The sequence below is a fragment of the Chiroxiphia lanceolata genome, chromosome 1 (genome assembly GCF_009829145.1).
Source record: "Chiroxiphia lanceolata isolate bChiLan1 chromosome 1, bChiLan1.pri, whole genome shotgun sequence".
In the NCBI taxonomy this organism is placed as follows: domain Eukaryota; kingdom Metazoa; phylum Chordata; class Aves; order Passeriformes; family Pipridae; genus Chiroxiphia; species Chiroxiphia lanceolata.
In genome coordinates this window covers 18,882,753-18,910,164 of record NC_045637.1, presented here as the reverse complement: position 1 = coordinate 18,910,164, position 27,412 = coordinate 18,882,753, and the positions used below count along the sequence as shown (strand labels likewise).

Genomic DNA, 27,412 nt, shown 5'->3' with positions numbered 1-27,412 from the left:
AAAAGCGCAGGGTGGTAACTGTGGAGGGCCAGACAGGCACTAGTGAAAAACAACAACCTATTTACACATACAGAATACTATGGAGAGGTTAATATTGCTGTGCAAGTGAACATACCAGGATCAGAAGCTTGGCAGAACATCCTAACATCTTTCTAGGCAATCCTGAAATTCAACGTACCATGGCAAGATGCTCCACAAACACTACTGCTGAATCATTTTAAAACTTTAAGTTGTTTTAACAGAATTGGAGACAAACAGATTATTTGGTAAGTATTGACAGTTATGAGAAAAAGTATGTCACCCACAGAAACTCTGTTAGCTTTGTCCACTTGAAGGTTTGCAGGATATATATTACTTCCAATCAGAAATCCTTCTGCTTTTGTGAAGTCAAGGTTTAGAAAATATAGGAACGAAGAACAGCAAAGAACCTGTGCAGGGTGTACAATGTAAAATACATGTTTAAGTTTCATCTCAAAAGTGGTTTTCTACCATAATCCCTTCTGTTATCATAATGGAATACTTCCAAAAACAAACAAACAAACAAATTACTGAAATTTCAGTCTTCAGACTCTATCAGAACTTCCCAGATCAGAGTACACCTATGGGAATTCTGTGGCTTGACAAGGGTATTTGCTTTCACAAATTCACAATTCAAAATGTTGTTTTGCTCGACTGCATTAACACAAATGTTCTGCTTTAATAAGGTTTGTAATGTGATTTAATTTCCAGCACAGAGATTCTGCATCACTCTCAAGTCATAAGCAAGTATGCCCTAGTAACAAGCTACAATATTTAGTGAGCTAGGGATGGAATTCACCTCACCTAACTTCACCATCTAAAACCTTATGGATTCACTCTTACATTAGCCCTTTGGGATAAGATAAATTACCCTTGGAGATGCTCATCATGTTCCACCATCTAAAGAAGAACCTAAAACATAAGTGGGCTGAACATTCCCGCTGAGCTGCCCATTTTGTTTCACAGACTGATGGCTAGGTCAGATTGAATCTAACCTTCAGATGGCTACAACTAAGTGAAATGGGTCCCTCTCTAAACATTGATCTATGACAATGTTGTACTTTGTTTGCTGTATTGCAAGGGTGCTACGCTTCTGGGGTAGGTGGAGAGATGCTTGCCAGTAGTACCTGTTTATTGGACAGCAGCTCCAAAAGTACCTCATTTACATAAATATCTAACAGAAAGAATTGAGAAGCTGCAGTAAAATAAGGATTATTTTGCCTATTATGTCCCAAGAGGTTTGAAAATATCTTTGTGCTGGGAACTATGATCACTCCATGCACATGAGTTCATATCATCTCCTTGAAGTTGCCTCTAAAGATCCCTTTTATGGCAGTTTATTAATCACATTTAAAACTCCTTAACTATGTAAGAAAATTACTTTTGGCTTAAATTTCAGTACAATTACCTTCCAGTGGTTGAATTTCCAGCTTTGAGATTTTAAGGGGATTTTTCTGGGGGTTTTTTTGTACGTATGTGCCTTTAGCATTACTGTACTGTTACGTTATAGGAAATGAGGTACTTGTACTTAGAGAACACCAGCTTCTTGTTAAATTCAATCAGCAGACAAACAACTGTGTCTTTGTCACAGAAGCCCAAGTTCAAATGCGTAGGGATCAGATAATGAAGAAAAAAATAATCTTATATGACACAATATGCTTTCACTTTATTTAAGAAGTGAATGCACAAGTATCTAAATCAGATGCTCTGGAACCAAAGCAGTTTAAATGAGTGTATTTTAAAGTCTAAAATATGCTTAAGCAGTTGGATGTTATAACAGCATATACCACACTAAAATTAAGTTAAAATCAGACTCTTTCTGAAGTCTTAAATATAAAAGAGAACAAAACAAAACAAATCACAAATAAATGGCCCTAAGCTCCAGAAATACTTTTAAAATTTAGGGGAAGAGGGGTTAAAAGATTCAGAAATCATTTTCAGAAACAAATTACCATCTCAACATCCTTGTCTTTTATGTTCTGAATATGTAACAGGAAGTGGGAATTGTCAGAGGTATGTATAACTATGTCTAAATTATAGCTATAAAGCCAGCTAGCCTAATTGTTAGAGAACTTCTAGTTAGAACCTACTCAGATTACATGCAGATAATAAAAAGAATTAGGCTAGGAAGCTAAAGGCTTTTTTTGCCCAAGTTATTTAAACATGAATCCAATTACTGAAGTTTCATGAAGCAGCTGTCTCACTCCATTCAGTTTCCCCTAAAACAAAGATGATATAGCTGTATTGCAGTGCTGAACAATCTTGAAGTAATGCGGGCAAAAGAAATCCCTTCTACAACATTATTCTGCTCTGGGAGGGGGTGTGGAAGAATCTCTTTTAGCATAATAAAAATGATGGTGATATAATAAATAATTATTATGGGATTTTATAGCTGGAAGGCATGGTAGTTATTTCAAAGCCATTTGTAACCAACAGCCTTATAAAAAGCTAGAATGTATTACACATGTGCAGAAGGTAACTGCAAGTATATATTAAATCCTAACATCTGAAATAATCAATGTATGTTTGTTGCTACAGTAACTACCTATTGATGAAAAAAGTGAGCTGATGAGTAACTAAATTAATTAATAATCAGCCCTTTTTGAAAGGAGAAATTATGATTTATAAATAAACTTCCATGAGATAAGAGCTCTCCTTTCCTTTTCTGACAACTGTATCATTCCCTTCCAGCAGCAATCTGGTTTTCTGGTGAAATGCAGGCGGTATTACCAGCACTTAAGATGTGAGAGGATGGGATCCCAAATACATTGATCCTGGATTCCTATGATAAGTAAAAGAGCAAACAATAGAATTTCTTTGTTCTTTTCTTAAAAAAAAAAAAAATCTGTAAAGGAAAAAATAGATGAAGCAGTGTCTAAGTTTGCAGTCAGTTTGTGTAACAGTCTTGAAATGCATGAAATTCTTTACAGACCATGAAGATTTTTCATTTTTCTTGCTTTATCTCCTCTGCTTTATATAAATATCATCAATTCCAATATGTTTTACTTCATTATCACAAGGCAACACTGTGATATCACCCAAGAAGATGGCCCATACGACTTTTCTGCCTCTCCAGGAGTTAAAAATGGATCCCCACTGCTGTTACTCCCATATAGCAAAGAACATTTAGTTTGGTAAGTGATCTCCCTGTCTTGATCACATCCTGTGAGCTTTTTCATGTTATTTCCCCAACTGCTTTCTTGAGGAGGAGGAGTGAGAGAGTGGCTGGGCAGGCATCTGACATCCAACCAAGGTCAGCCCACGGTGCTTATACACATGTAACAACCGTGAGATGAAGTGTGTCACCCACCTGACACGTGAAGGTGGGAGATGCATCTGAACACAGGTTGGTTCCTTTGAACAGAACAAAATGCTCTGAATATGACTTTGAGGGGGTCACCTGCATGTAGTAAAAACAGCTCCTTTCAAAGTCAGTCTACTTTTTTTAAAAAAGCTAAATAGTTCATGGAATTAATAATTTAATATGAAAGAAATTTTGTATGAAAGTAATAAAAAGGTTGAAATTTATTATTTTTTTAAAAAAGTCTTGGAAAGACAATTTTTATATGTTTTTTCTATAAAATTTTTCTTTTTGACACCTAGACAGAACATTGTAAGAACTTTAACAGCATGCAGTAATCCCCCTGTATGTGCTCACAGACTTATTAATACACACATTTACACGCACATTCCTGAAAAGCACAAGTCGTTTCAAGACATATCATTTAAAACTAGATTACATTTCTGTCTATGCCTTTTTAATAGAGCCATGGCCTTTGTTTTGTACCAAAATATGCTCGTCTCATTAGGGTACACTTACACAAATGTCCAGAATTCACACCTCAGGTTCCATCAATAGTTTCTGTCCCCACTCTTGAAGATGTGTTGGTGCCACTGGGCATTTTTGATCCACAGAGCAGCAGACCCAGCTAGGTGAGAACTGGGAAGCAGCATATCCTGACATGATATGGGCATGCACATTCCTCACCAGCCTGTGCCTCAGGGGTGGAAGTGAAGGAAGCATTACTACAGTTTTTAATACGCTCCCCATGAGAATTTTGATACAGAACCCAATGATCTGAGTTTCAGTATGAAGTCATCAGCTAAGCCAGGCAGCACACATGTACAGCCACTGGGTTTGGAAACACTCCCAAGTGTAAGCGCTACTTTAGGAGCAGGGGAACAATGAGGGGAAGGAGATGAAGGCAATCGGACCACTTAAATAATGTGGCCCTAGGCTAGCTAGCCATTAGTACCTAAGCTATTTATAACTTAAAAGTTATAAATAGAGTTGTTTCATTGAAATGTTTAGACATGAAGCAACTTTTAAGAACTAGTTATTAACATTTCTGTATAAATAATTATCACTGACACAGGAAGACCGCATTCTATATTCATGTTTTGCTACATACAACTACTCTTTTAGTTTTTATTCTGAAAGAGCATAAACTAAAGTATGCATTGAAACAATTGTTTTGAAATGCAAGTGACGTACTTGAAAAGCTGCTGCTTGTTCAAAATTAGTTTTTCCTCAAGAGCAAGGATATTGCGTTTCAGTTTTCAGGAATTTAAAGGGACAATGCAACCAACACTGATGTCTGCTTGTTGTAACAATATAAACTATATTACCGTTAGCTTGAATTCATTAATGAATTAATCTTTGTCAGACAAGTGTCTATAAAGAAGCTTCTTAAAAGACCCCAAGGACATTATAGCACTGATGGTTTACCATTATGTGGTATAACAAAGTTTTACTTAAACACTTCTAAAAGCAGACATATGGAGTCCATTAAACCCCTTTCTTTTTTGTGGTGTAATTCTGAATGGCAGTATTATGCTACTTATTTAAAATATGGATTGTAACTTCCACCACCAATTAACAAGAGTTCTACACAGTGCATGCAATTTATAAGATGCACAAACCTTTTCATCAGCACCTAAAACTTAAACACTGTTGAGAACTGTATTTCAGTTAACTGTAGCAAATAAAAGATTAATATGACAAGATTCAAATAACTTTGACACTAATTAAGTCAGGGACACATAATTTAGCTGCTGTTAAACTCAATGAAGAGGTGCTTTTCCTGTGAATCTCCTGATATTTTGAACAGTTTGTCTTTTCTTTTTTAACATATACATTGTTATCCTCTGTCGCACACGTGTAACCATGCTCTACCATAATATTCCCAAGGAAGGAATTTCCATTTAATTCTATAACTAAATATTTTAAAAAAGAATCCCACACATGAAACCAATCAACTCAGCTGATTTCCCTTCCATATTAAAAACTCCTTTCTTCACTATTCCTTCTACTTGGTGCCACATTCTGCTCTCTTACACCAACGTCATCTTTTCCCACCTTTTTTTCATTATTTATGCTCTTTAGGACTTTCTGATCAAATTAGTTAGGCCTTAATCTTACATGTGGTTCCTGAATTCAGTGAAGTTCATCAGAAACCTACAAAATCCCTTGCTTTATATCTCACTTCAAGATAAGGGCTATGATAAAAGAACCCAAGAGGCAAGGGACCATGTTCTTGCAATGCATCCTACCCAAATAACAAACAGCAAAGAAGTATCTTAGAAGATTAATACATATTAACACCTTTTAAATACTACAAACACAGCTGAGGCTAGACTTAGGCAATGTAAGGTTCCCAGTTAAATGCTTAATCAAGCAGATATTAACACCTGCAACTTTACAGTGACACTATTGCAGGTTTCTCCCCTCCTGTTTTGCCTCATTGGCTTATTCTGAATATGAAAAATCCTCTCCACATGAACCCAAGAAAACACTTTCCTTTGAAAACTAGCTCTCAACATTTTATCTCCTTTCTCTAGTTATAAAACATTGAATACTTCATACAGCAATCATATAACCAAAAATTAACAATCACATATAATACAAAGCAAATATTCTCAGACGAGTCAATGTACTCTTTACATTCTTGATTTGTTGGCCTCTTTGCTGAGCAATCATCAGCTAATTATTAGGCTAACTATAGAATATGAAAATAGTTACATCTGCTCAGACACAGTCATTAAGAAAAAAAACCAGATTTCTCATTTCATACTTGAGTTAAATGGAAGTGTACATAATGATGGTTTTCAAGAGATCTTGTTACAACTTTGCTTCAGCTATTCCAAATTTTTCACATAAATATGTCCTTTATCTTTTTGCAAGGACTGCACAGCTCTATTAACTAATGCCATAACCCTACCCAGGGTACTCTCACAGGCCTTGTAATATATTTGAGCAGATTTGGGTTCCTCAGTTCAATATCTGGAAAATTCCAATAGATCAGATAATGTCACAAAACCAGAAACAATACTACAGAACATAGGGTGCACTTCTTTTCATTGCCTTTGCATCCCACACACATAAAGTGAGCAAGAAGTAATATCAAATGCCACTGCAGATATTTACTGGTCTTTTAACCAATATGAAAGTCAACCCAGTGGACAAGACAGAGTTGCCCACCGTACAACATCTTGGGATTCACAATGCACAGTCCAAAGCAAGGACCTCTGTATCCAGGAATGTTTCTGGAGTGTCCTCCACTGCGTCAGCGAGCTGTTAAAATCATCACTGTATCAACACAGAAGCATATTTCTCCCCAGTGACAGTAGTTCAAATGGCAGAATACTTGCCAAAAAAACGACTGGCTTTTGTTCAAAGAAAACAATGCAACATGGACAACAGGCAGGCAAGTCATGCTGCAAGAGCAGCTTTTAAAAGTAGCAGAAGAAGAATATAAAGAAAACCAAACAACTTTTTCTGAGGGATCTCATCTTTTTTTTTAAGGAACTGTAAGAGGAATGGCTACTACTGTTACAGCTACAGGTACTGCTGCTGGTGGATATTCAGTTTCCAATTATTTGTTATAACACAGCTGAGAGCAATTAGACAGTTTACATATGACTGCTAGGAGCCCAGTGCACATTATGTGGACCATCAGGTCCTGCAGCCTAAACACAATTCTCGATTTAATGGATAAATGAATTTTGCTAAACCACTTCAAATACAGGAATGTTTTCTGAATCTGTGTGCAGGCTGTAAATATATTTCCATGAAGTCTCGTTCCAAAGAGATCACAGCGCACTTTGTCAGATCCAATAAAAACTGCACCCCAAAATCCCATACCAGTGAACTTTCTGTGTTTTCTAAGGCTGATTGTAAGCTGCTAGACTGACATCTTGTTTGGCAATTAATTTTTCTTTTCACTAAATAATGCTTTCTATGTTAGTTGTCTGCTTTTCATGAAAAAGGTGGGGATTTCTTCCTATTTCTCTACCTAACCTCAACCACCAATAGAAAACAATTTCTTGGCTTTCTCCACCAACTCCACTGATTCCTTCACTCTTTTTCCACATTAGCATCTCTGGGCTGTGGAAGCACAGTGATCTCAGTCATAAAGGAAAGGTCTGAGCCTTAAGTAAGGGACAAAGCAAGGCTACAGGTTCTCTTTCACTGCATCTCTTACTGCTCAATTGCAAGTGCCATGGAACTTGACTTATTCTTACAAAAGCCCTTAGTGAAGATCTGAAATTTCTGCTGTGTTGTCTTGTAAGAGGAAGGAAATAATATGTCAGCACACTAATGCAACACCCAAAATTTGTTGCATTATTAAATCAGTAATTAACCATTAATTAGGTAATCTCAAAACAATGTCTCCATTCATAAAGGGACTCTCACTTATGCAAATGTACTAGAGGTTTGTCTAGCTTAGAAGTCAACGCACAGAAATATCTTCGTGACAAACTCCATGGAGCAGAAAGGGAAACTTCATAAAAAAACATGATGGCTGTCAATATAAAACTCAGCAGCACACAGTGGGTCTGATGTACACCAGCTGAAAGAACCTATTTTGGGACAACAGTTCCATTTATGGACTTCAAAAACTTTTGAAACATCACAAATCGTTGCTGTGAGCAGTTGTGTGAGTGGGTGGTCTGGTCCTGGGGTGCCTGGCAGAGGGACACAAATGGGGCATCACCAAGGAGCTTAAGGCTTCTGCCGTGTCAGTGTGGAGGCAATGGTTGGGCTGAATCCTGCTGGGTCCCACTCCTGTGCCCCCGGCAGCTGGAAGGCCCATCCTGGTGCGTGATGTAGGGCCAGGACCCTGTGGGGCCAGGACAGGGCCCTGCCCGTGCCTCGGGCTGGGTGAAGGCGCCAGTGGAAAGTGAGCAGGTCCTGAGGAACGTTTTGTGCCCTGTGGCAGGTCCAGCTTAATAAAGAGGGATTTCTGGAGAGGTGAATGTCTCCTGAAAGTGTTACAGAGGAGCTGTGAGGTGTGAGTCCAGCCCCCCCACTTTGTGCTCCGTCTGGGAGCTTGACTTGATTTAATCTGGTAAAGAGGATCTGAAAAGGGGTCTAAGCTGTCCTTGGCACCAAGTGAAAAGGTTAAGTATTGTTCCATGTTGGCCATGGTTCCAAGCCGTCAGTGGTGAGGCCATGCCAGATGAGCTGCAGTCAGGAGGCTGGGAAGCTTACCCCGGGAAATCCAGGCAAGTGCAGAAATGAAAGAATGGCTAATATTGATGATAACTTGCCTATTTCTTGTAGCCAGAGTAGGGAAGCATTGGTACTGGCTGCCCAGGGAAATTTTGAGTCACCATTCCTGAAGGTACTAAAAAGACATGTGGGTGTGGCACTTAGGGACATGGTTTAGTGGTGGACATGGAAGTGCCGAGTTAACAACTTGACTGACTAATATTAGCAGTCTTTTACAAGGTGAATGATTTTAGATTCTGACATTATAAGGACACTTGATCAATATTCTACCCTTCACAAATTTCATGCAGAAGTCTAGCATGTTGACAATCCAAGAAGAAAACACTGTATGGGAAAATTAAAACTGTATTCAAAAGGCCTTTGAGCTTCCTTTCCCCGTGCATGCTCTGCACAGATGAGATACACAGGCTACTCCCGGACCACATTCAAATTTGGAGACCAGTATTTGGAGGTCCACTTTCCATACTGAGCAACTAATTTATTGGCAACTGAGACCATTATAATCACTTCCAAGATTCTTGTAGCAGATGCTATGGTATCAATAGGAATTTATTCTTTCCCAACTTAAGTGATCTATGCAAATCTCAGATTAAATTTGAGAAGGAAAACCAGTCCCAAATTAAAAGAATGTGGTCAAATAGAAGAGCTTGGACTTACTGCTTCATTGACTAGAACTACTTTTTATTATTATTCCCAATGTAAAAATGTAGCCACTCTGACAATTGAGGAGTCTTTTTCCTCTGTACAACTTACTGAAGAACTCTTCACATATTTTTTATCTTATTCTTGTTCCTTGATTCAATGAAGAATATTGAGCTAAGGTAATAAAGGTATTGGCCCTACCTATTTAATCTATGTCCAGCAAGATGTAACAGGCATCAACATAAAATGTCAAACAGTTGAAATTTAAGGTTTTTTTACTCTTAACCCCAACATAAACCAATAGCAGATGAGCCTCATCAACAATTTGCTCGTTGCTCAGTATACTCCAACTGTCATGTTCTAGACTGCACACTATATATCTGGTTGGCATTAAAGTGCATAATGAAGAACATATTTACATCCTGTATTTTTCCAATTTTAATCACTATATTACAGGATTAATGGGCTTACAGTTCATGTCAGAAGCCAAATTGTTCTAATAAAATATGAAGCATTTATCTACTGAGGCTGGAAAGAGCAAAGTTTGTTTATTGCCAAATCTGAAACAATGCTAACTAGAGCATGTGTTACTTAATCTCATTCATGCCCATAAGATTTTACATGCTAAGACTAAGCTGAGTAAATAAAATTCAGAAACTTGAAGGAAATCCCATTCTCTTATTTTTATTGAGCATTAGTAACAAGCTTGGCTCTGTACTGGAAACCGCCTGTTTTCCAGCTCACTTCAGCTACATCTAAGGTACCTTAGGCTTCTTTAATAATCTACCTAAGACATGAAAACTACTGGACAAATAAGAAAAGGAAAACAGTCCTACCAGAACCCAGGAAAAGCACTGGATAAGCAAAGATTCTTCACAAACATATCCAATTATAACAGTAATTCACCTGGCACTTGTAAACCAATGGTGATACTCTAATTCCACTCAAGTCAGCAGATGATGAGCCATTCATTTCATAAGACCAGAATTCTCCCTATATCTTTGCTCTAAGAAACTTACAGAGCAGTTTAAGCAAATAGAAACACGCTGCTCTGAAGTCCAAGCATGAGATTTTGACCATCATGTCGCTGTTTAGCAAGAAAGCTTCCAAAGAACATCTTGGATAAAGGCACTAAAAGAAGAAAATATGTAAATCTAAGGAACAGATCTTCCAAGTTATAAACATCCGAACAAAGAAACTTATGTAGCAGAATGCAAGCAAAACCACAACACTAGATAACACAACTGAATTTATTTCTAAGATGTGTAGAGTCTTCACCATTGCAGTGCTGCTAAAAGTCTGCGCCAGGAGCAAATGTGTAGTCCCATTTTCCAGAAAAAGAAAGGTGGATACAGGAGGTGGGCTGAACATAATCATTGCAAAAAACAGAATTCATAGAACTCTTTAAAAAACTCAAATTAATAATTAATATTAATATTAATGTATCTGAGTTACAGAAAGCCATATGAAAAAGACAACCCAAACTGTTTCCACACTACACAAATCTACATTTAGCTGCAGGACATCACTTTAATTCAATCCAACATCACTACTTTACATCCTGCATGTACTCGCCACATTCAAAACATCCACCAAATCTGTCATTCCCCTGTTGTCAACCCTAAGCATCAGTCTGAGACTTCAAACAAACATGATGGACCAGACTTAGAAATCTTTAACTAGAACAGATGGAGCATATTTTCTTTTCAGATACATAGAGTTTTATCTCCACATCTTGCAGGAATACCATTAAAAATGAAATTAAATGTACTAGCTTCTCTATTTCATATCCACCTAAGTCAGAGCAGGCTGGGTCTCATCCTGAAAGAATGATACTTAATGACTACAGGGCTTTTTTAAATTCAAATGAGAATTCCCTTATAAAGACGACAAAAAAATAAAAAATATATTAAATTTACCTGTGCACTCTGGGTGCTTCGCATTCAGTACATTTCAGGTAGAAATTAAAATTAGTATTTGTCAAGAGGCTATTGATTTTTTTTTTGTTGTTAATACTGTGGAAATGCAAATACAGTCTTAAAAACAGGTCATATGTTTCTAAAAAACTAAAAGCCGCTTGGCTCACATTACATAGATTATGTTTGCAATGTGAATGCAAGACTGTAGAATTAAAGGAAAGATAGTGGAAGCACTGAGGAGGTAAAGACAAACATGCTATATACTTTTTTTACATTCTTAATAGAAGAAATATACATTTTTTTAAATTTGAGAATGCCTTAAAGGTTTGAAGCTATGTTTCCATTTTCAGATAAGTTAAATTTAATGTGCTCAGCTTAGTAACTAACTGTGGGCCTCTTTGAAACATTTTAATTTCACAGCCCTGAGGTGTCTCAAGCCTCCTCATTTTCAAAATCTGATAATATAATTACCTCATTTTGGAATGAAATAAAACATAATTTGGTTTTTTATGAGTATATAAATTGTTCTTACAACAATTAAGTCAGCCTACTGCAAATACCTACCTGCACATGAAGACCTCCACCCTTTGTATCTGAAAGTTAATAAAATGTCAGGATAAAACTCCATTTAAATACTTTCAGACACATATCTAGTAATGAAAAAAAGGCAGTAACTTCTGCACCCTGCTGAGCAGCGATGCAGAGTCATATAGGTTTTGCTGCCTCATCTCTGATAGACATGAGAACACAGAAGGCTTCAATCAGATAGAGCCAGCACTTTCTGAAGCTCAGATCATGCCACGAATGCCATGCTCTACATGCTAGTGTGTGCTCAGTCAATAAACCTGGAAGCAGGAAACTTATTTACTTGCTTATTATCCTTAATAATAACCATTTACATGCCTAGAGATTAGCACTCTAGGACCTCTTAGCTATACAAATCTGATATAATTTAAACTGCACTGTGATAAAACACTACCCTCTCTCTAAACCAGAGGAACTCAGGCACAGAAAGAAAAGACAGACTTGCAGTGCCTGCTTAAGCTGCCCAACATTTATTTTAAAAAAACAGAGAGAGCAAAAAACTCTTTGTAGAAACACATACAGAAATCTGTTATGGGGTGGTGGGGTAGAAGAATCTGGTTTTAAACATACTGACCAGCTCTGTTGGTAAGAGAACCAGGCACCTTGGATTCAAATTTCATGCTCTCACCACTAAACCACAATCCCTGCAGAGCATTTAAGTAAAGCTGTAAAATGGAACATCAAACAGCAAATGCAAAGCTCTAGGATATACTTGAATACTATCAAGAGCATTCAACTAATCAGACTTCTTCTTAGCTAAATATGCATAAACAAAAGAGAAATTACTCCACACATCAGAATATCACAGGGATCTCTACATGGTTACTACAGGGAGAGAGGAGATAGTGTTTCTGTAACAAATTATGAATGAATGACAAAATCAAGAAACAAATAAACACGATAACAAGCACTGATGAAACACAAGTCAACTATGTTTGTGGCTAAACAAAATGGTTAAGGCTTAGTCACAATTTCATAACTTCGTGGTATGAGATGTAAACGCAAGAGAAGGATAACTCTAAGTAGTTCTGACATCAAATCATTTCAATATAAGTCTCTGGAGAGACATGCTATTCCTCCACAGCACTGCATTTCATTGTGTGCTTTTTCTCATTACATATCTGCCAGACTTAACTGTGACTTGAGGTATTTGTAAGAAAGATCAAGCCCAGAATGGCACATGCTATGCTGAACCTCACAAAAATCTAGAATCAATTACCATTTTCTGTAGAAAAAGAAACTTTGCAATGAAAATTTTACATGGAAACTGATATACTGAGCAAAAGCACTGCTCACTCCAGCAGCAGCCAATAATACTTCACAGAAAGGTATCAGAAACCTCTTCCATTTCCATGTTAAGAGTATTCCTAGTCTGCAATACTCAAGTCTGATCCTAGAAGCATGAGATGAAGTAGTTCCCCTGAAAAAAACCTATAATGTTAATAAGAAAATTTATATTATTATTATATAAAGTACTTTACCATTCAATGGTCAAACCTCGGATTTAGCAGGAGTGGTTATAGTGGTCTGCTGTGGTGAACATCTATCTAGTTGTGTGATATTGGCACAATTAGACATTTCATTCTCTTCAACCCCTATCTCAGTTACACAGCAGGATTGAGTAAAAAAAGAAAATCACTTGAGACTTGTTTTTTCAAAGATACTAAGTATCCCCAGTTGTCATTCTCTTTTACTTTATTTTGTAACCCCGGGACTCCGTTTTGATACCTGTAAGAGATATCCATCACTTCAGAGAGGTGCATGGGAAAGCATCCTGAGCACTCCAAAACACTATCGCAAAACAAAAGAATCAAACGATTTTCCAAGACACAAGTAAGTCAAGTTATTAAGAATGAGGCCACTGGGTTTGCTAACCCCACATCATCAAAAAACTAATACCATGGTGGATGAAGTACCATTGCTACTAACCACTCCACTGGGTCTTCTCCTGAAATTTGAACTGTCAGTACATGTGGTTTTTTTAAGCTGTCCACATCTATGGATATGAGCTACACGTGTAGCTGTTCATCAGCTAGTGTGCGTACACTGAGCACCCAGAAAGGATAAAAGCAACAGAATGTAAACGACAAAAATATTGACTTTAGTAATTAGAAAAAGCCAGCTGCAGCTAATAAGAAGGAATGTTAAACTGGGATTTTTTTTTTTTTTAACTTTATTACAGCTGAGACACAGAAGCCAAGTAAATCACTAGACTCTTTCACTGTACGACTGCTGGTAGAAAACTGTGCACAGAAAAATGACTGCAGCTGATCTGGTAGGAACACAAGCCTTAAATGGAGGTCTTCGTTCAGGTCAAGCTTTAGCAAATTCTAATCCTTCTCAGGTGACATTACATGTATTCAACCACATCCAGTTGATCTCTTCAAATATTTTCCTTCCTCTCCTCCTTAAGCCTTCCAGAGTGTATTTCAGTAGCACAGACTAATGTTGTTTTACCCAATGAGCCTCATGTTACATCAGGCTCAATATGCAGTAGTTTCACTTAGCGGCTGCTTGGAAAGCTATTAAGAGAAAACAATATAATACCAAGTCTGTCTTCAGATTCAGGTTTAATAGAGTCCCATTTCAATCCTTTTCCAAAAGCTGAAAAAAATCCCTACATATTGATGCTACTGCTAATGTTACAATAACTGAAATAAAAGTTGGAAGCAGCAAGATTTTTACCAGGAGTCTGATGAAAGAATTAAAAGTAATGAAAGAGTTCTTAAATACAGCATTAGCAAAGTGAACTACAGCTCTTAAAAAAGAAAAATGCCTTTCGGTCTTTCTGTAGCATCTGACAGGAATATTGCACGAGACAACAATATCCCAGAGCAAACACCACTTCAGGAGTATCCACTATAGCTGAGACAGATTGGCAATACCCCCAGATTTACAGCAAAATGAGTGAGATCAGAGTTAGGTCTAGTATCTTAATCATTACATTCACAGTGCACTCTCTGGTATTTGTACATACCTGAGAGAAGAAAAATGGCAAAGCAAGGCACTCATATGATGCAAAATTAACATGATATAGAACCTCATTTTTATGACAACTTTAAATGGCTCAGATCACCCAGACAAACTTAGCTGTTCATCATTCCTTTGATTTCAACTCTTACCTTTAACTTCTGCTGTGCATCATCAGCATTTTTTGCATGGACCCAAAAATATAAGGAAAAGGGAACAGGTAAAGCAGGTACTATTTCATTACTTCCGCTAGAATGGGAGTCTTATTAAGGGAAAGTGACAGAGCTAGAAAGTCCTGTGTCACTACTGAATGCAAGGAAGCTTCTCTGGGTTGATTTTAGTACTCCAGCAAAGTTAGGGTGATTGCAACTGCACATGATTCGGTCACTTTTCCTAACCATTCCTAAAGGCATGGGGGTATTGGCCAGAATACTGCTGGTACAAGATGCAAATAACAAGACGCTTTTAGCAGAAGAACAGACAATATCATCCTCTTCTTGTACCCAAAGTTGATCAAAACTAGACTCCCTTTGACACAACACAGAAGTCTCTCTATTGAGTTGCTGAGACCATGCAAGAGACAGATGGAGCATGTGCAGCACAAATACAGGCAGATAAATGAGAAATTGTTGCCTTTCTTGCTCAAAGAGATACAGATGAGGCTGAACTTTAATCTGAAATGGAGGGAATACTTTTTTTGTGCAAGCACATGCCCTCAGCACAGAGTGGCCACATAATCCAGTGAACACAGACAAGTCTGACAATCAGAACTGGAGATCGGATACCCAGCTCTGCCTGAAACCATTAATAACAAGGTTATTCTATGCCTCCTCTTTCTTGCCTTCCTGTGTCAGTTTTGCTCACCCGAATCCTTCAAAAGAAGTCTAAAACAAGTCTATATTTTTACTATTCCACATCTGTACAGCACTAGAGATACACACTGCATAGCACTAGGTGGCCTACAGGTTCCGTTCACTTAAATATTAAGATTTTGCAGATTCACTTCTCAGTTTCACACCACACATTTTGCATTGAAGCAGTTCATAGTTTTCAGTTTCTACAAAAATCTATATAAAAAAACAACCACAAACAAAACAGAGTAAACTCGAATCAAAGTAAGCTTTATAGCAAAAAAAAAAAAAACAAAACCAGTTACTTTAAACACTACAAAAAAAAAAGATGGGTATTCTTCTCATTTTACTTCCCAATTACAGATAAAAGCATTTCCTAAAACTCAATTCCCAAAAAACTTAGAAGACCCAGGGCAGCAGATCAAATTCAGGAAACTCTGAGACTGAATAAAAGAGTTATGATAAGCACTTGTAATTCTGCTGTTTCATTATATTTAAAAAGAGCAACTATGACCCACTGTCCTCTCAGCATCAGCAAAGATGCTGCATTCTAGCATTCTGCAATAGTGCTGTAAGAAATAGAGTTGGAAGCCAGAGCACCTGTCTAAAAGCACCATTCCAATTAGATGCTTTCATTATTAAAATCCATGCTATAATATTAACATTTCACACTGGAAAGCTGCTTAGCATTTACATAAAAGAGGAATTTATTTCCTATTACAATTGTCATTGATGTATACGTGTATTAAGCAGAAGTTTCACATGTGGAAAGACTAACAATGGAAGCAATCCCTCTGACATCCTGAAGGTACCTTCTTACCAGGGATGGAGAATTCCCAACACCGAACCATGTCAGATAGAACCAAACAGGCAATTTACTCATGTAAAATCAGTATTTGCTGAGCAACTTAAAAAAAAGATCAAGACAGATACATGCAGGCCAGGTATATTTTGTATGGCACAGGCAAGGAGCCTAAGTTAAAAAACTGTCCTATCATCAGCTATTGCCACAGAAGCAGATCACAACAGCAAAGGCACACGACTACCCCACTGCAAAAGGTGCTTTCCCTTGGATGTCCCTCAGTAAATCAGCTTTCCTTACAAGTGACAAAGTAGGGGATAGAAGACCAATCATTTTGGAGAGGACAGGAAACCAGATAAGACCACCTCCTGAGAATATTGCTGATGGAAGTAAAACATGTAACCTGATGAGGACAAATAAATAAGTGAATTGAAATGCTCTTTGGGTTTATGTTTCTTCCAAGAGTGAAGTATCTCAGACCAGAGGCTCTTTGGAAGTATTTTGCAGTAACTGGCAAATGCTTTAAGCAAACTAAAACCAGGTAGCTGCTGTGTTGTTGTGCTGTGAACACAACCTAACACACCTTGAGTGCATCGCAGTGATTGTATCAAGTTACAGTTACTCTTGCTGAGTGAAAAGTGAATCCATGACCGTCACATTATTAGCATGCACTGTGTAAAATGAGATGTAAACCAGGTCTGAACTAGCTGTCATGAAAGGCCAAAGAACATTTCTGCTATTGGAAGGAAATCCAGGACAGATTTCTGATTTCTGCTCTGGTGACCTTAGTTCAGAGGTTGTCCTCTAAGCAGGGCCAGCGCTACAAGCCCTCACCTTAGCTGGGACCCTTAAGTACCATCTCAATATAGATAAAGCAAAAATTATGAAGCTTCAATTCAAAAGTGTCATAGCCACATGCTTGCCAGTGGAATCACTGTGTAAGTTGGTAGGTTTGTAACAAAATCATATTTTATCTACCAAAGTTTTTGAGTAATTCCAGAAAGAAGAGCAAATCAGTAACACCTATCATAACACTACTAAGCATAGTTGCTATTTCAGTTGTTCCCATCTTGCCCAAGAAGTTTTAGTATGGACTTGATGGGTGTTGTCAGCACTGCTATACATGTGTGGATTAATCTGTGCGTGCACAACAGCCATTTGTCTGATGTGGCTAGTTTGGGGTTTTTTGGTATTCCAAAGGTGGCAACCATACGGCTGAGAAGACCATACATTATTGCAGAGTATATATTTGTGTGCAACGTATTTCAGCCAGCATTTCAACTCAAAAAAGAAAATAATGTGTCTGGATCAGGAAGTTTATATTTTATGGCACCACTGCAATTCTCTTAACACAAATACACTTGTCCTTTGCAGTGTAAAAGTTTCTTCCCAGATATAAAAAGGCACAAACATTGTCTTCATTGCTGCACATGGTCTACTTGGGAATTAGTGTTCATGCAACTGCGCAATGATTAAAAAAAAACTACACCAACCTAAAAGCCAACATCACAAACATTACTTATCTTTCAGATCCCTTTCTCCATCTCATTACATCTATGTTTGGGTCTGTTTTTCATCAAGATGGAGAAAATCTTGACAATTCTCAAAAAAAAAAAGTACAGACAAAAGGTTCTGCAAGGTAAATTTGAGACTCCATCCCTAAACCATATGCTCTTGATTATTTTTGGATTTAAATCCTTGAGAGAAAAAATTATTTTTAAAAACAGAAAATCATAGTAGAAGTACTTTCATATTATTTTGGATCTCTGTTAACCATACGTGAGATTTGCTATTATCCTCTTCAAATAACATTGCATAATTCCATTGAAAGTGGGGGTATTTTTTGAAACACAGTTGCAGAACTGCACGTCTCTTCTAAATATTTTATGTGTTACCTGTAATTGCTTACAATTCCCTAGTTACAGTCATACAAATATCCCATAGAAACAACACAAAAGTAGTGAAAGCAAACAGCATTCCCTCATGAAAGGGCAAAGTCTTACAGACGCATCAAGTACCTGGCTCTACAGAAACAGGTGTTTCAAAAGGAAATACATAACTAATTACTGAAACAAAGAGCATGAAGGTTTTTTGCACTTCTCATCAGATCTTAACAGATGGTATCTTAAAAACTCCCACTGATCACATAATTCAGGTACCTAAAATACTAGTTGCTTCTTCGCTTTCCCTTGCAAAATTAAGCTCTTCCCCACGCTACAGTTTTACTCCTTTTTCTATATCCTTATGCATTTCACAGCTTGCACATTCAAGTCCATAAACAAGAGGAAATGTCAGAAAATTTAGCTGCCGATCTTTTGCATGTCACTTAAAAAGACATTTCAAGCCACAAATTTGTATTTAAGCAACAAGTAATTGCATCAAAATAGCGTAAGAATAAAGCAGAGCTATATAAATTCACTGGAAGGTTTCATTCAAGAATATTTAGGTACAAACACAAGGATGAGGCAATGTGATCTGTACATATCCAGAAAACTCTAGCAGCTGCTCCATGGACCACAGTTTGATAGACAAAGGTCAGAGATGTGTGTAGCTGTTTGAAATCAAGGTACTAAGATACAGCAATCCCAAAGTAAAGACATACAATTAAGGTCTCAAATCCTTGTAGTCTCAGAGGAAGATCTAGAGAGGAAAGTATCACGATATTCCATCATTTCATGAGAGTTACAGTTTTCATCTCCATTCCTTGCTCAGAACATGGATTTCACATCAATTAAGAATTTTTAAGTAGTATTATGTATAAATACCAATCTCTTGTAATTCCTTCTTCCTGCTCCCAATCTCCACTGCAGCAACTGCACTGAAAAGGTGACGTTAATTAGAGTGTTGTCAAACTCATTCTTTCACTCTTGCCTCTGTGTTTGACACTGTGCTGCACCACTGTCTGCCTCTTGGGGGCATACACTGGAGAGACCACCACCCTGATCCCTTTCAACCTCATTTCTCCTCAGAGTTTTTAAAAGTATTAGTGAAAATGGACAGCATGGTTCATGTCATGGTAAACCCTGTGAGAGCTCAACAGCCGGGTGTAGAGAGAATAAAGTGACACAGCTTCAAGTCAGGCTTACAAGTGACTTTACTTCCCACAAAGTTCAGCAATCATAACAGTAAGCAGCCTTTATGTATGGAGCTGGCTAGATAAAGCCAACATGTAGACAGGAGAAATAGCTCTGTATCTGCCTTATGGTGCTCACAAGCAAGATCCAATTGACACTTCACATCCTAAGACGTATTAGTCAGACTCCAAGTATCATAAAGTCATACAAAGCCTGTTCCATGCTCTATACCAGTTACTTGGGAACAGGCTTAAACCCAACACTGCTTCCCAAAAAGTGACAGATTTACTCTTCATACACAAAATTACTTTGCAGCACCACAGTGATGCTTACCAAAGCATTACATTTGCTGAACAAGTACTACAAAGACAACAAGTACACAAACCGTGGCAGCACCTAATTTCAGTGTCTAATGCAGCCCATGATGAAAGGATCAAGCTGTTACATTTGTGCATTATCAACAGCCAAAACATATGAAGTCATGCTTTTCACTAAGAAAAGGATTAGAAAATACTTGGAGCCTAGAAAAATACAGAAGGTTCTCCAACTGTGCCTGAACAAAACTTTGAGGCGAACAGAAAGGGCATGCCTGAGGAATTTAATTTATTAAAAAATATCTGCAGCTAAATAAATGCCTAATATGAGAGAAAACAGAACTTTCAGGGACTGTACCTGTCAAAGTTAGGAGCTGCACCAACAGACTTTAATATAGGTGAGGAGATTGAATGTGGTGGATCCCTTCTCATTTTGAGCTGATTTCAGCTTAGTTCAGGGGCTAACAGTGAAGATGCGCACATCTGAACTACACTTTATCTATACGTAGAGGTAATAAAGTCATCTTTTTTATATTTATTGAGTTTAGGGCATGCTTTATCTGATCAAAGGCAGGCACCTACTGCTGGCTAAGTTAAATTGTACCAACAGCTCAACGAACTGTACCAACTAGTACTACATCAATCATAAAAGAAGACGTAGACACTCATGTTCCACATAGTTACATGCAGTCACACAAATCCCATCCCTCAGTTTATAATCAATTATACGTTTTTGGAAAGGATGTTATGGTCAGCTATAAGCTTTCAAGTTTGGTGTACAGTGCACTGGGAAATGTTTTCTGCCTGTGGTGGTCTGCAGGTTTGACTAGACAGTCCCTCTAATCTATAGCTAGCTAAAGTTTTTGGTATTAAAAAACAGCCAGATGATCAGAAATGAAATGCAGACCTTCATGGGATAGTCACACTCTTGGCAGAAAGAGCAAGAGAAAGAAAAAACCCAACAAAGAAACAGCTTACAGAGTGACCATTGTTTATTTCTTTATGCCTTGAATTTTGATAGCAAACACCTCTTCCACTTTCTAGATTTTAAATAATTTCATATTTTTCATTAGAGGCAGATTACGTAAACAACACCATGCTAACATACTTTATCATAGTAATTATTCTGGCCTGTGTATGGTAAATTTGGTCTACTCTGGCCTCCAATAGGGAGACACAGAGACACACCACACATAACACTGCTGCTTCTTTTGAGAACAAACGCAGAATCATTCTTGAGAAGAAAAGACAACGCAGAAAGAACCGTGTCTTACCAATACCGCCTAAGGAAACATTCTGCTGTGCCTTTTGCAACCAGACTTGTCTATCTCACATTGGCCTTTTTAGCCATCAGCGCATTTGTAGTAAGTGCGGACAGAATCCTTCTCAAATCTTCGTTCGCAAAGACTACCCAGGATGATGATATTGTAAATGAACACATTGAATTGAGAAACTGCATTATTGCTGTTATCACCGTAGTGTGCCGATGTTAGTATAGAAACTCACTTTTGGTATCTGTCATGCATTTTGAGCTACTTTAGTGACAGTTTTCAGCCAAGCCCTGGAAAATATACATCCCCTCCTTCCCCAAAAATGGGAAAATGTAAAATTAAGTCAAGTTTATCAAGCACACAAATATGTGTGCTTGATATATGTACCTCACCACAGGTAAATCTTACCACAGGTTTTAACACAAAAGCATGAAGCATAGACTTCAAGGTGTGACCAGGCACACTCATCTACTCCAGCATCCTAACCCCAAGTGACCTATAATGGAAGCTAAAGGGATGGACACAGGCAAGGGAAAGCACACACACAACACTGTGCCAGCACATGCTCCTGTCATGGTTTGAGATAGCCCAAAATCCAATTTTCTACCTCCATTCCCCCTCCCACATCTCAACCCAATGTGAGATGGGTTTTACCAGACAAAACACAACCAGACTCAAAGTGGGGGAAAGGGAATATATTACAGTGACTGTACAAATAAATACTACAATACATTATACACACAACTACAACTATCTCTACCATGACATAAGTATTTACAATGGATCAGATCTCTTCTCCCCTCCAAATAAAAGTCCAGGAGGGAAAGAAGGACAGATCCCTTCCAGTCTCTCAGGGCAGGAGTCTCTTCTAAGGCAGCAGGCCTCCTCATCTCATGCATGCAGCATGCATTTCCAGTTTCCAAATAATGGGCCTTGAGACACCTAAAGGTGCCAGATGCACATGACTTGCTCCAGGGTATCCTGCCTGCCTCTGGTTGCTCAAGAAGATCATATACATACCAAGCCCAGAAGCATGGCTTAAATATCATAAGCAGCACTACAAACCTAGTTTGTGAAGCTGAATCAAACACCCAAATTTAGGTGTCTGTTTCAATGGTGAATCCTGCTCTTGGTGTTTGGAGCATCTCTTCTGCAAATCTTCACAATTCACTTGAACACTGTTTATCCTCAGTAATGCTCCATCATTAGCTAGTCCAGTATTCAGTCACTCACACAGAAACACTGACTTCTGGCAGTTTGAGAAACTTCCTCATATGCACCACATAAAGTATAAGTAGCCAAAAGTTTAAAAGTTTTGACTTTTCAGTGATTACAGTATTAGGATATTCTTACTGCTGTAGTAATGATGTATGTATAAAGAATGTTTAATTATTAACTATCTTAAGTAAGGGTCTGAGGAAAGAACAGAAGCTACCCTGCAAAGCTTTTCTACTGATCACAAGAACCTTGAAAATTACCCCTTGAAGTACTAACATGTCTCGGTTCTTTTACAAGTTCTGTTACAAGCAATTAATGTAACATCTGAGGAAAAACATTTCAAAGTACATCTTCCACATAAGATTCTAAGCCTTAACCCACAGACAAAAAGTTAACTGTCTTCCAAATGTAAGACATGTTTAAAGTTCAAAGAGAAGAGGACTGAATTGCTAAAATATTTGGATACCATTGGACAACTAAAAGATATTCTTTGTAGTATGACTTTTTTTTTTTTTTTGAGATAAATTACTCTTTAGGAGCAAGTACAGCCCTTGTAAAAGTAGATGTGGTATTTATTTCAGTCAAGCATTTCCAACACAGGTTCTTTTTTCCCTAATGCTCAAATCATCTGTCTTTCCCAAAGCCTGACCACACAATCCAGCTGAGACAGGCTCCAAGATTATTCCCATCTCAGGTAAGTACCCTGTTAGGGAAGCTAAATCACAATCACCAATATCCAAACAGGTTTTTCTTTTAGTTGAAAAATCCATGTAACAGCTTCCTATATTAATAACAGGTTTGTGGTCAAGATTCCCATCTTACATCAGGATGATAAAGATTTAATTGACATAATTTTGATCCCAGTGACTGTGCCCCTCCATATATGTATATTCTCCTATAAACACTGTATGCAAAGCTATACTGAGATCTGAGAAACACTCATGACATTTCCTTCCCCAGGGTCTCCTATTTCCACCTGTGGGTATTTTGCCACCACCACTGTCACTACTAGTCACTCGTTGCCACAAACATTACACCTTTATGTACCTCTAATACAGTGTGAGCATCTAGGAGATGAGTATTCACCTTAGCCCTTATGACACCCCATGAATATGAACTAAATAGAATGACAAGTATTTGACAACCATAAGTTTTCTTTGAGTTCTTGGATACAGGCAACTTCCAGTTTCCCAGTGTGAATGTGTCCCATTCACATCTCTCCTTATTCCAACATTGGTCTCACCAACTCGAGAGAGCATCTCTGTATTAGTCTTGAGTCTTCCCATCAATACAGGCACTGCTGTTACACTGACCTTTTTTTTCCTTGGGGAATTTTGTTAGCATCTATTTTTTGATGGCTGTTCACAAGGATCCCTATATTTTCTTCTGTCAATGCTTTTGCAGAATACCATCACTTCTCACAGGAAGCCAGCCTGGCAGTCTTCATTTCTATGTACCCCAATCTTGACTTGTGGTTCTCTTTGGAGAAGTTCTTTTTATTATGTCTCAGACAAGGGAAAAACCACTAGTTTTTCATGCACCCTGTGATATTCAGTGAAATGCTAAGACATGAAGTTGCCCATCTTATACCAACTGCTAAAGAGAAATCTGAAGAGATAAATTTTCCTTGTAATGACCAAGCAAGTAGGTATCCAAGAGAAACAAAAAATCAAATTATACAATTCAACAAGAAAGGGAAAGATTAGGCTAAGCCAGCTGTGAGATTACACCACTGACCTTTAAGACAGGTAACCTTTAAACAGGTTTTAAAAAATCTTCTTCAAGAAAGGCAAAAAGGCCATAATTACCTGCTCAGGGCAGAAACTTCCAGAGGGAGAATTTGCTGGGGTGTTTTAAGGAATGTAAGGTTCTGCTCTGAGCAACTAGGCAAAGCAAAATTCTAATGAGCTGCAAAAGTAACTGAGAGCAGCAGTGGAGTAAGGAGAACCTGTTAATTATTACACATTTATCAAAAAAATTTTAATGAAATAACATTGACTAACACAAGTTAGTAGGAACCACATTGTAAACCCTAATTTTTCATTCCACTTCTAGCGCAATGTTGCAAGCCCTGGTTTCAGAAAGGGTTGCAAGCAGAACGGGAATGAAGAATTCTGGGAACATCCCTCAAATTTACTAAACTCTTCTTTACTAGAGTATTCTACACCAGCTACAAATTAACACAAATGTCAATACAGGCGTATATACTTAAAGTTTATTGTACATTTAGCTGCTTTAAAAAAAAAAAATCAGCTACACATGATATTTGCCTACAATTCCAGACTGAATGCAAGCGATTCCTACCACACAGGAGATTTAATCAATGCCAAAAATTGTATTTCATTAAGAAAACGATATTATGGAGCATCTGAGATCACGTAACAGACAAAAGAGTATGCCAGAGAAATTTTAACTGCCAGTACCCCACAGTGACTGCCTGATTATTTGCAGATGGGATATGGAAAAATTGTGAAATTATTGGAATTTTGGGTCCTGTATGAAAGCATTACTTCAGACTGCATGTGTCATGGCAAATGTCTATTATAATTTGAATGCATTCTTAGATTTTGTTTTCAGTGCTTAGAACTGCCTATGCTTACTTTTTTAGACTTACTAACTGAAAAAGACTGCATTCTTCAAAGCTCAAAACAAAACCCTTGGGTGATCACACAAAACAGTGCCAGTAAGTCAACTGTCAATACTGATGGTATTTATCCAATAATTAAACTAAAAACTAATTTAAATCCATCTCCTTTGGAAAAGCCAACTGTTCAACAAGCACAACAATTGGTCTAAGATCAATCAGTGAACATGAGATCAATTAAAACCAGCTTAAGTTTTTGTAGAAGGACAATTCACACAACTCGAGTTAGATGTCTATTCATTTCAGTACTCCCACAATGCAGTCCTTAAGCTCTGTTGTAAAGCAGAAATGCCACTATCACACTCCACTGTCTAGCCAGCGCTCTAAGTAGTTCCACATTTAATTAAAGACACAGTATACCCTTTGTTAGCACAGATAGTCTGGTCACTTTAAAAGACTACTATCGTTTTAGCCACACACACAGAAATTAAATTCTGGAAACCATCTGTTGAAAAACCATCAAAACTAAATTGCTTTACAATTTTATTTGTATCTACTCTGAAGGCAATACATGCATGAAAGTACAAACTATTTTCTTCTCACAGTTTTATTATTATTTGTACCAGTTTAACACTGGAGATCTTAAGTTCCTCCCCTTCCAAATAATACCACTAAAAGTGCAGTTCTTTCAGAAATATGGATTTCTCAGCAGCTCGAGCCACCTGATTTTCAGCTAACTTTAGAAATGGGAAGAGGAGGCATGGCTGAGAAAACAACAGGAAAAGGAATAGCAAAATAATTCAGAATATGTCGATAATAAAAACATTTTATAATAAGGTGAACCTCCCCATCGACCCACCAGAAAAAAAAGAAAAAAACCCAAACGAAGCCACGGCCAGGCTGCCAGCCGGGAAGCGCTGCAGTAACGTCTCCGTCCACACGGGAGCTGTACTGGCACATTGCACCGCTCCGGCTGCTGAGCTCCGGCACCCCGACACCAGCGCTTTAGGGAAACAGATTAAGCCCCAACGCACCGTTTATCTCTTTTCCTCAGAGGGATCGATCTGGACGTTTCCAGCAAAGTTGGCGGCACAGAAGTCCCCTGGGCGCTGGGGAAGGCGCGGTTCGCTCGGCCGGCCGAGCCCCGCGCGAGCGGCACAGTGGTACCGGAGGATAAAAGGGGAGAAGCCGCCTTTCTGCCTCGGAAACGCGGTCGCTCTAGGGATGGTCCACGGAAAGCAGCCTCCAAGTCCGTCCCATGGACACTCGAGTCTGAACTGCGCGGGCAAACAGCGAGCCCCCGGCCGCTGGGAGCTGCTGGACGAGGAGCGACGGCGGCATCAGCGACGTTCCCTGCTCCTGCGGCCCCTCCCGCGGCGGGAGCTCCCAGCGAGACCCCGGCCCCGCGGGGAGTGCGCCCACCGCTCCACATCCCGATCCCCGGCAGCCCCTCGCTCGGGCCGGTGCTTTCCCATCGCAGCTCACACCGCTCCTCCCGCTCCCGGCCCTCCCTCCCCAGCGGGAGGGCGGCGAGCAGCCCCGCCGAGGGGTCGCCACGCCGGCTCGGCCCCGCGCCCCCCCGGCTCGCCCCCGCTGCTGCCCCACGTGCCGGCCTGGAGCCCGCGAGGCCGGGGCCACTCTCACCTGCCGGGGAGCGGCCCTCCCCGGGCAGGGAGAGACAGTAGCGACGGGAGCGCAGCCCCCCGGCAGTGCCCGCCTCCCCACAGGCGCTCCCGCCGCTGCCCCGGCCGAAGTCCCGGGCGAGCCGGCGGCGCCACTCACCTCTCTTGCTGCGTCTCCAGCGGCCGGGCTGGCAGTGGCCGTAATCCATGCAGTTCAGGATGATCAAGGCAAAGGAGAAGAGCCGAAACTGCATCCTGGGCCGCTGGGGTGGGCAGCCTCCTCCGGCGGCGGCGAGGGGCGGCGAGGCCGGCGGCGTGCGGGGCGAGGAGGGGCCGGCGGAGGGTCGTGGGGCAGCGGCTGCTGGAGGGGACCGCAGGAGTTTATACGCCTCTTGCCGCCCTTCTCGGGCGCTGTGAACTCACCGCCGCTTCCAGCATCTCCGCTGTGCTGCAGGGAGAGAGAGAGGGGAGAGGCTTGGCCCCGGGCTCTCCTGGCTGCTCGGGCTCTCCCCAGAAACAAACAAACAGAGAAAACAATCGCAGCCCAGGTCGGGGCAGGAGCGGGGCCGCAGAGCGGAGTCACCGACAGCCCCAAGTGTGTCCCCGACCGGCGGTCGAGCGCTGCCGCCCCTGACCCGCGCGCCCCGGGACGGGCTGTCAGCCCGGGGACAGCGCTATTTATCCCGGCGCGGGGCTCCCCGCCCACACACGCTCAGGTCGCGGGCACGGCGGGGCGAAGCCGCCCCCCAACCCCCCCGTACCTCCCGCGGCGCGGCCCTGCGGCCACCCCGTCCCGCCGCCGGGTCCGGAGCGCGGCCCCGCGCGGCGGGGCAGCCCCACGCGGGCCGGCCGGGGCGCGGGCTCGGCGGGGGCTGCCGGGCACATGCGGGCGGTGTCTGCGGCGGGCCCCCGCCCGCTCCTTTTATGCGGCGGGGCGGGCGGCGGGGCCGTGCGGGCTCCGCGGGGATGCGCGGGGCCGCGCTCCGGGGGTGGTGCCGCCGCCCCGGCCCTCCCGCCGCCCGGCACA

General features: G+C 40.0%; 1 protein-coding gene across 3 annotated transcripts in view; it reads right to left on the bottom strand.

Moving 5' to 3' along the window:
• The window catches only part of RSPO2 (R-spondin 2), a 102,815-nt gene extending 75,631 nt beyond the window's left edge, over positions 1-27,184 (bottom strand). The window contains exons 1-2 of one of the 3 annotated variants that reach the window (XM_032713666.1): positions 27,147-27,184; positions 26,546-26,833 (exon numbers count right to left, since the gene is read on the bottom strand). In XM_032713666.1, coding sequence (XP_032569557.1) covers positions 26,546-26,639 — 94 coding nt within the window. In that variant the 5' untranslated portion in view covers positions 26,640-26,833; positions 27,147-27,184. Of the gene's footprint in view, positions 1-26,545; positions 27,008-27,146 lie in introns of those variants that run through there. The other 2 variants (XM_032713674.1, XM_032713658.1) reach the window with 2 other exon arrangements.
• Positions 27,185-27,412: the final 228 nt, after the last annotated feature.